The 15,694-nt window shown below is 31.7% G+C and overlaps 2 protein-coding genes and 1 non-coding gene across 4 annotated transcripts in view; 2 read left to right on the top strand and 1 right to left on the bottom strand.

Annotated features, from left to right (window-relative positions):
• Positions 1-2,885: 2,885 nt before the first annotated feature.
• LOC118058366 (flavonol synthase/flavanone 3-hydroxylase) lies at positions 2,886-5,929 on the top strand. The gene is made up of 3 exons (XM_035071075.2): positions 2,886-3,382; positions 3,716-4,043; positions 5,561-5,929. The coding sequence occupies exons 1-3, from the start codon at positions 2,913-2,915 to the stop codon at positions 5,771-5,773; spliced, it is 1,011 nt and encodes a 336-aa protein (XP_034926966.1). The 5' UTR covers positions 2,886-2,912; the 3' UTR covers positions 5,774-5,929.
• A 2,672-nt stretch (positions 5,930-8,601) lies between these two features.
• Positions 8,602-8,673, bottom strand: TRNAG-UCC (transfer RNA glycine (anticodon UCC)). The gene has a single exon. It is a non-coding gene; the product is annotated as a tRNA-Gly (tRNA).
• A 1,360-nt stretch (positions 8,674-10,033) lies between these two features.
• Positions 10,034-15,694, top strand: part of LOC118058373 (oxysterol-binding protein-related protein 1B-like) — a 35,255-nt gene continuing 29,594 nt past the window's right edge. Inside the window, exons 1-10 of one of the 2 annotated variants that reach the window (XM_035071080.2) lie at positions 10,034-10,654; positions 10,759-11,118; positions 11,209-11,299; positions 12,059-12,510; positions 13,024-13,179; positions 13,385-13,552; positions 13,624-13,764; positions 14,401-14,619; positions 14,742-14,855; positions 14,995-15,378. In XM_035071080.2, the coding sequence (XP_034926971.1) occupies positions 10,202-10,654; positions 10,759-11,118; positions 11,209-11,299; positions 12,059-12,510; positions 13,024-13,179; positions 13,385-13,552; positions 13,624-13,764; positions 14,401-14,619; positions 14,742-14,855; positions 14,995-15,162 (2,322 nt within the window). In that variant the 5' untranslated portion in view covers positions 10,034-10,201 and the 3' untranslated portion in view covers positions 15,163-15,378. Of the gene's footprint in view, positions 10,655-10,758; positions 11,119-11,208; positions 11,300-12,058; positions 12,511-13,023; positions 13,180-13,384; positions 13,553-13,623; positions 13,765-14,400; positions 14,620-14,741; positions 14,856-14,994; positions 15,379-15,694 lie in introns of those variants that run through there. The other variant, XM_073406976.1, reaches the window with a different exon arrangement.

Here is a 15,694-nt window from a genome sequence, read left to right on the forward strand (position 1 = left end):
TTTTTATTTTAAAAACATGAGATCACAAGTTTAATCCGAACAGATGAATATTTGATATGATTTTAGTACAAATTCCGAAATAGATATTTTTTTGAATAATTATATTATTCATAGATAATAAAATTAAAGAAATGAATATTATTAAAGCTAGACTTTATATTCGCATCAAACTTAACTCTAAATATAATATTTATATTATATGATATATTTATATAATTTTTTTCTTAGAATTTTTTTTCTAAAATCACAATATGATATTATACATATTTCAATATTAACATAATATATCACAGTATATATATAATTATTTCGGATTTTTTATTATTTAATAAAAATAAGAATACCTATTGAATACTTGAATATTATAAAATCCTGACTTCGCGGGCGCATCCATAACTAGGGTGAGCAAAAAAACCGAAAAAACCGAAAAACCGATTAAACGAGAAAACCGAAAAAAAAATAACCGAAAAAACGAACCGAAAACAAAAAACCGAATTAAACCGATTAGAATATTTAGAAAAATATCCGGCCGGCGTTCGGTTTTCGATTTATAATGCTTAAAACCGGACAACCCGAACCGAACCGGTTCGGTTTAGAAATAAAAAAAACACTTTCTACCCATTAACCCTAGCCAATTATAGTCACATAGCCGTCCATCCCTCTAAAACAAGTATAAATAAACATATTTTCTTCTAACCCTAACATTTCAACATTCCCTTAGCCGCCCCTCTCCCTTTTTTTTGTCTCTCACGCTAAATCTGTCTTTCTTCTTCTTAGATAGCAAAAATCTCTCTTTTCAAAAAACCTATTATCCTGTTCATTTTTTCCATTCTTACATGTTCACTCTCGTTGGCCTCTCTTGTCTGAGTGTGTGTTGGCTTTTGTCCTCTCCACTTTGCTTTCCTTTCTTTTTTGGCAACTTTGGTCTCTTCCTGTGCTGGGTTTTCTTGGGATTTCAAAGAAACCAAGATCTAAAAACTCTGCACTCTTAATGGTTTCTGTATCAATGCTATCGATGCTTTTCTTGTCTCTCATCTCTCAAATCTGTATTCTTCTCCTCCATGTTTTTTGATGATTTTACATTTCAATAACTTTTGATTTTCTCTTTATTTTTTTACAGTCAAATTCTTTTGTTTTGTGTATTTTTTGTTGGGTTTAACTTCTAGACAGAGAACAAAACGAAAATTGGAGTTGATTTTTTGGAAAATGGAAGCAAGTATAAAAATTTTGGTTTGAACCGATTTGGAAGGGGAAAAAACCGAACCGAACCGAAATTAACCGGTTTGAACCGGTTTTCGGTTCGGTTCCAAAACTAAAAATAAAATAAAATCGGTTTGGTTATTTATTTTGAACCAAAACCAGACCGGACCGAAAATACTCAGCCCTATCCATAACCATCAGGTTCATGCCTCATCTATCTTAAAAGTAGGGTTTTTTTATTTATTTATTTATTTCTATTAAAGAGGTTTTAAATTGTGATTAAGTTATGTCGTTCAATTTTATAATATTAATTTTATTAAATAAAAAATTATGTAAGAGTTGTTAATATAATTTCTATTTACAAGAAAATTTTAAATTATAAACAAAATATTTAATATGCAGTAAATACAGAAATAATTAAAGTATCAAATGATATTTTTAATAGACACAGCTAACCTAATCTAATATGCCAAATCTATGATTCATGTTATGAATCTAACTAGCTTTAATTATATTATATTTTTTAAATTAATTTTTTATTTAATAATACAATAACAAAAAATAAACACTTTTAAAATTAAAAACCAGCTCAATGTCATGACGCTTTATAAATCACAAGCAGTGCTTTCTAAACAAAAATACTTCATGGCCTTAAATACAAAACCTTAGTATTTTATATATGGTTGAAGATTTTAAAAAAATAATCAATGTAATAAAATTATATAAAAAATAATATACTAAAAAAATTTAACAAAAAATATAAATTTTATGTTAATTGATTATTTATGATATTTTTTTTTAAAGTTAGGCACAAAACAATTGGAAACAAATATTGATATTTATATGAAAACCTATAATACTATTTTAAAAACTTGACAAAATTTAATAATAATTAAAAAATTAATGTCAAGTTTTTTGTACGGCATTTAATTCTAAATAAAATATATAAAAAAGCTAGAGCTTGGCAGATGAACAACTGACTAAACGCATGAGCATGCGAGGCGACGCCCGTATGGATTACATACTAAAAAGTTGTTTTTCATTAATATTAATGAATACTTTTTATTTTTTCTTAAAATTAAACAACAATTATTGCTTTTTATTAGAATCACAATTTTTCTAATAAAAGAAGTGATAATAAAACTCATAAAATAAATAAATAAATAATCGGGTTGGGGCTAGATTAGGTGAAGTATTGAGTTATGGAGTCATGTCATTTCTGTGGTATAGTATTAACACTAACAAGTTTATCCCACATGGCATTCTTCACTTAAAAAATGAAAGCTTGATTTAGGTTACTCCTCCCCTCCATCTTGAAATTAGGTATTGATTTCCTTGAGATGGTTGTGATTAAGTTATTAATTTGTACAATTATTCTTAATCTTTCTTTGTTATAAATAAATATTTAAATTTGAGACCTTGAATTTTTTAACCTATAATTCATTAATTATAAATTTCAATATAATTAATTGCAAAACTAGCTAGGACCAATTTTTCTGCCAAATAACAAGACGCAAAGAATTCAAAATGTACCCTTTACTACCATACGATTAATTAACGTAACTCAATTGGTGAATCACAAGAATTTTACTTTCGTAACCCTTCGTTGATGTGCTGATCATACCTTAGGTCTCTCTATATATTTGAGTGCAAGTTTTTTTTTTTCTATTTATATTTCTATAGAAAAATTAAGAAATTAACAAGAAGAGAGCATGGAGTTTGATAGAGTTCAAGCCATTGCTTCCTTGTCATTTGACAAAGAAACAATTCCTGAAGAGTTCATAATTCGGCCAGAGAAGGAGCAGCCAGCAACAACCACATTTCACGGCGCAGTCCCTGAAATTCCCACCATTGATATCAGTGATCCTAATCAAGAAACCTTGGTGCGTCTGATTGCCGATGCTAGCAAGGAATGGGGGATCTTCCAAGTTGTGAGCCATGGAATCCCAGGCGATCTCATTGCCAAACTACAAGATGTTGGTAAGAAATTCTTTGAACTCCCTCAAGAAGAGAAAGAGGTGTACGCTAAGCCTCGTGATTCAACGAACATTGAAGGGTATGGATCGAAATTGCAGAATAATCCTCAAGAAAATAAATCTTGGGTTGATCATCTCTTTCATAGGATTTGGCCTCCTTCTTCCATCAATCACCAGTTCTGGCCTCAGAACCCTCCTTCTTACAGGTCTGCTCGCTAGCTACTTACCCTCTTAAACTCTTCCCTCTTTTCTTAATCTCTTCCTCTTTTTTCTTTAGAATTGTTTCCTTATTTTACTATAATTTTTTAAAAATTCATGAGCTTTGAGCATCTGTGGTTAATTTCTCTGGAACAACAGCTCGATACCATAAACGATTTTGGAATACTGCTCGACGATAGTGAAGATCAAATTAAGCATGTTTCTCTCTACATGATGGTTTCTAATTAAGCATTAACAATATTCACACACTAAGACTATAGATATTTTGATTTTTCAGTTTTCCCGGCCATGATAATTAATGGTTTACTGTATATGTGCAGGGAAGTCAACGAGGAGTATGCAAAGCATATGAGGGAGGTGACAGATAAACTATTCACAGCTCTCTCTTTAGGGTTAGGGCTTGAAGGCCATGCGTTGAAAGAAGGTGCTGGTGGTGAAGACATCGAGTACATGCTCAAAATAAACTACTATCCGCCATGCCCCCGTCCTGACCTCACACTGGGGGTGGCGGCCCATACTGATCTGTCTGCCCTCACCATTCTTGTGCCTAACGAGGTCCCCGGATTGCAGATCTTCAAGGACGGGAACTGGTTTGAAGCTAAGTACATTCCTAATGCCTTGATCATTCACATTGGCGATCAAATTGAGGTCATTTTCTTGGTCCTTAATTTATCTATTTTTTCAGTCTTTTCTCTCAATTTTTCTTTCATTACATTTTGCCGGTTCTACTTGTTTAGTTTTATGGGACAATTTGACATTTTTATATAATTTCTTCTTTCTTTTCCAATTCAGATTATAATCAATTTTAAAATAGCAAAAAATAATGCTAAATAATATTTATAATTATAAAAAATAGATTCAAACCCGAGATCTTTGACAATACTAGTTCAACTATAAGTTCATTGACAATATTAGATCAGCAATTTGCCAATTAATCAATATTTAGCCAATATATTGGATTTTATATATTTTACACCTTAATTTAATGAAATAATAAACAAATTAATTAAAAGTGTTGAAAGTAGTTTTAGTTTGACCATGTATTAATTCCTCACAGAAACGGATGCCTTAATAGCAATTTATTACTCACAACCAGTTGACATTTAGAGGAGTAATTACTACTAACTAATGAAGCTGTTATTTACTTAAGAGTAGTAATTACTAATTAAAGAAGCTGTTATTTACCTAAGAGTAGTTCATTTATGGAAAAAAGGAGGAGGTCGGCACAAAGCTCGTGGCATACCTAACATGGCTATGTTTTACCAGAAATGATCCATTACTGATATTTGGCTCCTTTTTTTTTGTATAAATTAATGTTTATCTCTACGTGCATATCCAATCCTGACTTAGCTGAAACCTAAAATGTGTGATAATAACTTTGCTATAAATTCAGAAAATTCAATAATATGAGTTTGTTATGCATTTTAGAGTATGATAATGATTGTTTTTTAAAGTGTTTTTTGCTAGGAAATACATCAAAATAAAAAAAATTATTAAAAAAATTATTAAAAAAATTATTTTTGACATCAGTGTATCAAAATAATATAAAAATACTATAATTTTTTAATTTAAAACAAAAATAAAATCAAATAAAATTAAATTTTTTAAAAAATATTTTTGAAACGTAAAAACAAATAGTTTCATCATTTTGACTTTTAGTTTAAATTAAGTTATTTTAAAAAGTTAATTTAAAATTAACCCACCAAGTAATCGATTTGATTAACCTAACAAGTTAACTTATCAATTTAAAAAATATATTATTTTAGATTAACTTATTCATTTTTTAACCTAAACTTTGGATCAAATTACTTAATTATGAGATTTAATAACTTTGCTATATAGCCATAAAATTCTTATTAAATCTTCAAGTTCGAGCTCCAAGAACCATATACTCATGAAGCTAACTACAAAAGAATTAATGTTATAATTTTTTTTATGTGGAAACAAAATTAATATCTTAAAAACAACATAGTTATTACCAGTTTCAAATTTGTATATAATTAATTCTTCACGAAAACATTTTAGGAAAAAAAAAAATATTTATTGCATTGCGTTACACCATGCATGGGCAGTGTTGTTTTACAGGCTATCCATCTAAATTCTCTTGACTTATTTGTGCTTATAGTTTTTCAAATATTATAAAATTGGCAATTACTGGCATGCAGATCCTTAGCAATGGTAAGTACAAGGCTGTTTTGCACAGAACCACGGTGGCTAAAGATAAGGCAAGGATGTCATGGCCAGTTTTCTTGGAGCCTCCAGGCGAGCTCGTGGTCGGTCCTCTTCCTCACCTCATCAACAAAGACAATCCTCCAAAGTTCATGGCCAAAAAATTCAAGGATTACATGTACTGTAAACTCAATCATCTCCCCCAGTAGTCCTATAAATAATTTTCAATAATAATAATAATAATAATGAGGGCTTGTTATAATTACGATGTCATTTTAGAGATGTTGGTTGCCCTGATGTATTAAATTAATGCCAGTGGATGGCACTCATGATAATCGTGTTCTTTCGGTTGTGATCATAATATTATGGAAAATATTAATTATGGGTGAATTTGTTTTTATATTTTGACCAAAACTATGTTGGGAATCTTTTTTTTTTTTTTTTGGTACTATAAGGGTATCAATTCTCGAGTCATTTTTCACATCAAAATTAATTCTATTTTTCTTTTAGTTTTGTAAGTTCTTCTTTCTTTTCAATCCTAAAGTTTGTTGGATTTCATCTGTGGATGGCTTGTGCACTGGAGGTTTCTTTTATTTTTATTTTTTTAAAAAATAAAAAATGGTATATAAATAACTTTAACTTTATCCCACGCTTTAAATTAATTATATCCTCTCAAAGAGCAGCAGATTTTACTATTTGTAGATTTGTAGTTGTGGATCTCTCTCCTTTCGCTTGCGAAACATAGTTTTCAAGCTGGAGTTGTGTACTGATATAGAAAATGTTTGGCTTATTAGATTATTATAGCAACTCTCGAGTTACTGAGTAAATTATTTTTATTAAAATAATATTGTTTTGTTATTAAAAAAAATCTTTAATATTTTTTTAACTAGATTTAAATTGAATTTAATCGAGTCAATTTAATTACTAAAAACTTAATTAGATAGAGCAAGTTTCACCCAATTGGATTCCAAATTTGGGATTTCTTGGATTGGATACAACCAAATTTCTAATCTTTTTTATAAATTCTTTTTCAATATTCTTTTAAAATCAATTAATATGTAGATTGATGGCTTCCCACTAATTGACAGTATTTTGTTTGAAGACCTGGGGATTGATGGCTTCCCACTAATTGACCTGACATATATATAAATAAAAACAACTCTTTAATTGATCCTAGACATAATATATAACAATAGAAGGTTTCAGTCAATTACAGGAATGCTTGAATATTGACAATTAATTAATTAAGTGTGATCACAAGGTTTTTCTTAATCTTATTTTAATTTGCTCTGTTCTTAGGCATGAGATTCATGTTCATCATGTTGATTATAATTCCTGCCGCTTTATATGAACTTGCAAACTTCGTGATTTTAGAGAAATAATTTAACTAGTTGAGGTGTAATTGATTCACACATGACGTGCCTAATAATAATTTAAGATTAGAAATGGAATAAATTATTTCAACAAACCAACCCTTTCTTTTGGTCTATCCAAATTAATCAAATCAATAATTTCGCGCACTAAAATAATCAAATCAATATCGTTGACATGGAATCACATTGATGGAGTGTTATAAAACTTGTACTGGGTTGGCGTATTATTTGGTATCAATCTAATCCATGTACTTTTAATTTTAGCATACGCATCCTCAATTAACTCGAAAACTTAAGTTTTGCCATGATATCATTGGAAACCCTTAATTTGCACACCTAGCTCTTAATATGAGATTTGTTTTGGGTTAGGTTTCATACAACTATGCAAAGTGAATAATTACTCTTTTTATATATATAGTTACATCCTGCACAAGTTGTAAATGGTGTGCTCACGTTTTATTCCTTTATACCAATAAAAAGAGAATTAATTCACCATTGTTGTCTTCCTTTGCCACATTTTTCTCTTTTTAAGACCAAAATATGAGTCTCTTGTAACTACAATCTATGCCCGTGATGATTCACTCGAAGATGTTTACTCTATTTTACTTGCGAGGCATCACAGTATGTTCCCATCAACCATCTGTCTATGCAAATTATGGTCGATCTATCTCATAAATTTGAGGATTAAGAACTTATATAATTATTAATTTAAAAATACGGTGAATTAATTAAGGTATGTACTGTTAAAAAACCATATTAACCTAATAATTTAAATTGTTAGGTGAGATTCTAATATATGATTTATATTATTTTCTAACATATCCAATTAAGTGAAAGTTCTCTGGGCTTGAAACTTGTACAAGTTCATATTATTTTGTGTTTAATTTTTATCAAATAAATAAAGTTGCTGAGATTCGAACTCATGACCGTTTGGTTATTAAAACTCTGATACCATATTAACCTAATAGCTTAAGCTGTTAAGTAAAGTCCTAAAATATAATTTATATTGCTTCACATTGTAATTTTGAAACCTGGACAAGTGTAGACACCCACTGCATATAAATGCTATAAATGTTATGATAATCGTCTGTTCTTACCACTACCTCCTCGTTGAAAAGCACAAGCTCATGTCTCCACTCATCAACAACAGCAGCCATATGTCCAAGAATGGCTTTTTGATTCAGAGCAACATTTTTGTGGTGCCCTGAAAATAAAAAAATCTTATATATCTCAAATCTTTTTATATAAGTTTCTATAGGAAGAAAAGGTTTTACTTATAAAAGTAGGTGTTAAACATTTATGAGCATGGAGCGCATCTTCCAGTTTATTTAAACTTAATACACAAATATCCACCTATATTTTATGTGCATAAAAATTTATTTTATTTATTTTTATTGTTGTTGTGAAATACATTTTTTTTATTGGTTAGGAAATACCATAATTATATATATATATATATATATATATATATATATATATATTTTATAATCATTCCAGTGTATATTTTTTATAATATTTGTTTTATAATCATAACCAAACCAGGAATTATCATTAAAAAAAAAAAATATGTTGTTTTGTAAATTCCTAATTATATTGTTGTTATCATATTTGTTTTATAATCGAAACCGGGAACTAAAAGATATACATCCTCCAAAGAATATAAGTGCGTCTGCCGGGAGTCGAACCCGGGTCTATTGCTTGGAAGGCAATTATCCTAACCGTTGGACTACAAACGCAGTTGTCTATCTAGGCATTATACATTATTAAATAGTAAATTATCACATGCATCGGTGTTTGTTCTCACCGTGCGACATTTGAGATTTCGCCCGAGGGAGGGAACGAAGGGAGGTTTTCTTTTTAGTATTGTAGAGCAAAGTTTTTTTCTATAATTTAAATTTGCGTTTTTTTAAGCTTTCAATAGTTATTTTAAGAGATAAATCATTTTTTTATTTGACTTAAGAATTTAAATAATAAATTCCTTAATTAATCAATAATTTTCTAGTGTATTTTTTACTCAATCAATCTTACAAAAAACATGGTACTTTATATTTCATTTTTAATTATCAAGGTGGTCCTATTTTTGTGTAGGCAAGGGAAGATTATATTGAAAATAATTCTTAATAATGGTTTTTTCAAATTCTTCTCACAAAAATTATGCATGTACTATATTTAAAATCAAACAACTAAGTAGTTTTAGAATTACAACATTCTTGTAAAAGAAAATTAAAAGGATTAGGGAAGATAATTGGCAAGGAGTTTCCCTTCATTTTGTAGTAAAAGATTCATAGACTTCTCAACCAATTAAAAGACATTTATTTACAAATATTATTTCTTCTTATAAGTTTTTATTAGTATTATTATATAAAAAAAACTCAAATATGAGATCTCTTTGAGATTTTTTCTCATTAGTTGAAATATAATCATAAACTTGCTTTAATTATTATTGTTGTTGAACTCATTATTTATTTATTATTTTTAAATATAAATTTAAAATTATATTATTTTAATTTTTTTTATATCTCTCAATTAATCTATTGAAAAGAATTATCAAATTAATATAATATTAATTAGGTTGAGAAAATCCAACAACATTAACTTTTTATTTAAATTATTTCAAGTTTAGTCTAAATTAGATTTTGAATCAATGAGTTTTCAAATTAGCACATCAAACTCAAAGAATACTTGTTTTGTTTTGTGATTGAATCTAATTTTTTAAATATTTTTTAAATTATTTTTTATTTGAAATAATATTTAATTGATCATTTTATATGTTTTTTTATGATTTTAATATAGTAATATAAAAAAATTGTTTTAATATATTTTTGAAAAATACCTTACATTATATTACCAAATACACTTAATCAAATTTAAATAATTCCCAAAAACATTATATTATATGATCAACCTATTTTTATATTCATCTCTCTAAAATAGAAAAAGAAAATACGTGATCATGACATTTGTCTATCTTCCATTTTGTACACCCCCACTACACTAAAATATATGAAAACAGCACCCCACCTCTCCCTCTTATAAAACTCCAAACCCAGCTGTCTCCACCTCTCCATTTTCCTCACTAATTATTTTCTCAAAATTCAATTTAAAAATTTCTTATTCCAAATAAAAAAATAATTTTTAATTAACACAAAGCACAAAAATCCTAGGAAAAAACAACTATAAAAAAACCCAAAAAAATCTTTCTTTCTTTTTTTCATTTTCAATTTACAAAGCGCACACACAAAAAAAAAATACTCAATCACTACCATGCCGCCACCACCATCGTCGTCGTCGTCGTCGTCGTCATCATCAACGGCGACATCCTTCCGTTCTTTATCAAACCGTTGCCACAGCCATGAGGAGTCGTCTTCGTCTTCTTCGTCATCATCATCACTCAACCCCCACCGCAACAACCGCCACCGTAGTGTCCGATCATCCTCCGCCATCGAATCTATCTCTCGATTACCATCAATAAGAGAAACCCAATTTTTATTATCCCTTCAAAATAAAGAAATCTCAGGCATTTTACAGAAGTGGGTGAATTATGGTAAAGGTTGGCGTCCTCGTTTTTTCCTTCTCGATGATGGGGTCTTATCTTACTACAAAACCAATGGTCACCACCACCACCACCACCACCGTAAGAAAAATTCTCCCCCTGGAGAAGATATTTCACGTTGGATCTCTCGCCTTGGAAATCCCATTGGGGAAATTCATCTCAAGGTGAATTTTTAAAAAAGTTTTTTTTTTAATCAAATTGCTTAGCACTGCTCAGAAATAGAAAAATTAACTGAATTTTTGGTGATTTTTTTTTATGGGGTTTTTAGGTTTCTTCTATTAAGGAGAGTAGATCGGATGACAAGCGGTTTTCGATATTTACGGGGACAAAAACGTTGCATTTGAGGGCGGGGAGCAGGGAGGAGAGAGTGGAATGGATGGAGGCCTTGCAGGCAGTGAAGGATTTGTATCCGCGGATACCAAATAGTGGTGAGCTGACGGGAAATGGGGGGCTGGTGGTGGTTTCGACGAAAAGGTTGAGGCAAAGATTGATGGATGAAGGATTGAGTGAAGAGGCTATAAAAGAAAGTGAACAAATAATGAGGGATGAATTTTCACTTCTTCATAACCACCTTGTGGTCCTCAAGCAGAAACAGGCTCTGCTTGTCGACACATTGCGCCAATTAGAGGTATAAAGTACAATCAGAAAACCCATTTCAGTATTAAAGTGATTTTGTTTGTTATTTCTTTAATTCGTGTATGGCTGTATATTTTTTTAGTCGGAGAAAGTAGATTTGGAGGACACGGTTGTTGATGAAAGCCAAAGGCAGCATGAAAATATGTCTGGATTAAGGCAACAGAAATCCGCCGGTATGTTTTGATAAAACTTAGTTTCATATGGTTACAATTAACATTATGTCTTGTCAGCAAAAATTGGCGCTGGTCCCTAACAGACACTGAACCTTGGAACTTAGTGTTTGTCTGTTTGAATGTGAAACAACTTAATTTGCGCTGTGTAATGATGATGGATTAATAGTGGGTTATGGAATAATTAAAGCTGACGTGTTTGTTAATCCTTCATGTTAGATTGAAATTTGAATGCAATACTTGTGCATGTTTATTTGTTTTAGCAGCTGATTATATGGAAGAAGAAATGTTTTGGAAGACCAGCCATGGATTCTATAGTTAACTTTTGTTTTGTTGAATTATAGTTTTGCTTAGTTAGAAGTTCCTTTGTTCTGAAAATGGATGCTATGAAATACTTTCAGCTGCCTTGCATGGTGCCTTGTAAGCGAATGATGAGCTGTCTGTGAATGGGTTAAATGAGGCACGTCTATCTGCTTTTATGATGAATTCCTGTGGCCTGTTACTTTAGCCTTGTCTGAAGTTTCTCTGCTTCAAAACTCCCAAGTTGATTGCTATACTAGTAGCTATTTAAATCAAACTCATTTACATGCATACCTATTTCTAATTGATTTCTCATGGATAATTGAAAACCAACACCTGGCCTCTCGCCCTCTGTCTCTTGCTTGTGTCTTCAATATTTAGCCTCTTTCTCTGTTTTCCTTTTGAACTCTGTCATCCATTTTAACTTTATCTTTTGACCCTCTTTGTGTGGAATTTATGTAGAGGGAAGTGCAAGTGGCTCCGATGATGATCATGACAGACATGATGCTGCAGAGGAGGAAACAGATGATGAAGATGATGATGATGAATTCCTTGATACTCAAGATTTTCTTTCATCAAGTTCGTTTAAAAGTGCTGAATCTGAATTTCAGAAAACACCATATGATTCTGATGAAGACGAAGGCCCGCTTGATATTGAAGATGGCATGGATTCCTGTATCAAATTTGTTGGATCTAACTACCCTTGTGTTATGCGGCGAAAGAAATTGCCTGACCCAGTTGAGAAGGAGAAGGGGGTCAGTCTTTGGTCAATGATTAAAGATAATATCGGGAAGGATCTTACTAGAGTTTGTCTTCCAGTTTATTTCAATGAGCCCATCTCTTCTTTACAGAAATGTTTTGAGGATTTGGAATACTCGTACCTTCTAGATCGAGCCTATAAATTTGGTAAAATGGTAGGTTCATCCTTTCTTGTTGTTTCTTATCCTTTTCTGATAGTTGATTTAGAAAAAACCACATACTTGTCATTTAGTCAATGTACCGTTGCTGGTTACAAACTTTTTGGGGTATGCCTGCCACTAGCGTTTACTATTTTTGAAACCATGCTAGTTTTACTTGTCTTGCAAAAGCAAAGTTATGATTTTGCCTACTTGAAACTAGTGTGTCCACCAAAGAGACTTGTTGCTTGCGCCTATTATTGTTTCATTACAGCCATCACATGATTTCTTAAGAAGCTATGGAGATGGAAGTTATGCTTTAAATGCTCTGTTGTGAACTACTATTAATCAGACTGTTGCTGCTGCATGGGCTCTGTGCTTGTGTGTGGAAGTGTGGTCCTAAATCCTAGTGCTCTCAGTGCCAAGTGTGCAGTATTTTAGTTTTCTTGGAAGAATTTTGGACAAATCACCCTCTCACCCTATACTGTTCTCTTAATAAATGTGCTTACGATCTTGGCATATTTTTTGTAGGGTAATAGCCTTATGAGAGCACTCAATGTGGCAGCGTTTGCAGTATCAGGATATGCCTCTACTGATGGAAGACATTGCAAGCCATTCAATCCACTACTAGGGGAAACATATGAGGCCGATTATCCTGATAAAGGCATTCGCTTTATCTCTGAGAAGGTGTCTCTGTCACTGCTAGAAGCACCATAAGCAATTGCTATTCTTTATTTATACACGTCTAATATGACATGCCTTTTTATGGTTGCTTCTGAAAAGAAAAATGTTATGTAATTGAAAGTGTATTTGCACACATTTACACATTGTCAGTAAGTAGCAAATGCCACTATTGATTTTTAACATATCAATGTGGCTCATCTTGAAACAGGTTAGTCATCACCCAATGGTTGTTGCCTGCCATTGTGAGGGTCGAGGCTGGAAATTTTGGGGTGAAAGTGATTTAAAAAGCAAATTTTGGGGTCGTTCAATTCAACTTGATCCTGTTGGCACCTTAACACTAGAGTTTGATGATGGAGAAATTTTCCAGTGGAGTAAGGTTTGTTTTGGCATTTTACAGCTCTTACCATTCTCTATAAGATTCCTGCTAAGCTGTCTTTCTCTTATCAGGTGACAACATCCATTTACAACCTCATTTTAGGGAAACTGTACTGTGATCATTATGGTACAATGAAGATACAGGGGAATCAGAAATACTCCTGCAAGCTAAAATTCAAAGAGCAGTCACTCATTGACAGGAATCCCCACCAGGTTCCAATATCCCCATTTCCATATTTTTCATCAAAGTAAATGATCCATCTTGCATTGCATTTTAATAAAGCAACTAATGTGTAGGCATTGTACTACTGAAGCACTTGACTGCTTGAAAGAATAGTGACGCTAGTGTTCCTGGAATATATTGGGAGTTTCTATCCTCGTAGATTTATTAGAAAATATCTCTTTTTCTAAAAATTTCTTTTTCCAGGTCCACTTAAGGTTTACATCATGCTGTATAATATTTCGCTTATGTTTTGTCTCCAAAGTCTCTTTTGCTTTTTAAGTTTGTTAAACTTGTATCCTACAGGCTAAGCTCAGGCTTTTTGTTTTAATGATAGTTTGATTCCTGGCTTATTCTTTTCTGTTGGTTGTATAGTCAAATTTGGATACCCGTGCACATTACTTTAGAGGTTCTGCCCTTTCATGCAACAATTTCCACACATTTTCTTTAATGATATTGAGCTTGCTTGGTGAAAAATCATTTGACCATTAGCTTGTCACCCATAAGACTATCAATATTTGTCTGTTGATGTTTTCCCTCATATCAGGTTCTCATTGCATTATCTCATTTTGTGAATGAATCATGATTAGGCATTACCATTAATTGCAGCAATACTATTTGTTCTCTAGGTACTAGGTGGTGTTCAAGATAAGAATGGTAAAACAGTAGCAAGTTTATTTGGCAAATGGGATGATAGCATGCGCTATAAAATTAATGGTGATTCAAGGAATGCAAACGGATCAGAGCCCCATTTGCTCTGGAAGCGGAGCAAACCATCAAAGCATCTGACCAGATATAATCTAACACGCTTTGCTATAACTCTGAATGAGCTCACACCAGAGCTTAAGGTTGGTGAAAGATTTGAATATGATAAATATCTTTCTTTACAAGAAATGCCATGTCTCACTGCTCCTCTGCAGTATAGAACAAGGTATCCATTCGTAGCTGCTGACATTAAATTTATACGCAGGAGAAACTGCCATCAACAGACTCCAGGCTGAGACCTGATCAGAGATGCTTAGAAAATGGAGAGTATACAAAGGCCAATGAAGAGAAGTTACGACTAGAGCAGAGGCAACGACAGGTACATACATGCATCAAGGAGTGATCTTGCTGTATTTACACCAATGCATTTGTACACACTTGCACGACACTTCTACTGACTACTGTTTATGAAATGTAGTAAATTAGAGGATAATAAGAATTCTTTTCAACAATGACAGGCACGGAAGATGCAAGAGAGAGGCTGGAAGCCTCGGTGGTTTGTGAAGGAGAAAGGTGGTGAAACTTATAGCTATATTGGTGGTTACTGGGAAGCCAAGGAAAGGGGCAACTGGGAATCATGTCCTGATATCTTTGGCCAAGTATCCACTGATCAAAATTTTGACTAGCAGCATAATCTGCACCTTTCTTTTCTTTTGATTACACCATTCTTTATTTCCTCTTTCCTGAATATATTCAAAGAGAAAAATAAATTTGTTTAAAGGAAAAAAGAAAAAAAAAATTGTTTCCAGAAGTACTGCAAGAATCAACTGACATTTACAGTATACAACAACAATGTAATGATGGTTCTGCATACCCTAGAAATACATCTAGTTCTTGTCTGAGTCTGGATCGAATTATTTAGCTCATCTAGGATGAGAGTTTAATTTTTATGTTATCATTTTGGATTTGAATGTTGAGACAGAGACGGAAATTTTCGATGAATTTATTCGTTTGAATGCGAACCTGAAGAAGAAAAAAAAGGCTTAGGGCCTAGGCTTTTAGTTGTGGTTGACAGGTTGTAGTTATGATCGTAAAAGTATATGTTGTTAAAATGATTTCATGTTAATTTCAAATCTCAAAAACTTGGTTTTAGGAATTTTATAAAATGATTAGAAGAAAAAAAAACAAAGAACTCTTAAGAACTTGAAGAAATAAAAG

The sequence above is a fragment of the Populus alba genome, chromosome 19 (assembly GCF_005239225.2).
Source record: "Populus alba chromosome 19, ASM523922v2, whole genome shotgun sequence".
In the NCBI taxonomy this organism is placed as follows: domain Eukaryota; kingdom Viridiplantae; phylum Streptophyta; class Magnoliopsida; order Malpighiales; family Salicaceae; genus Populus; species Populus alba.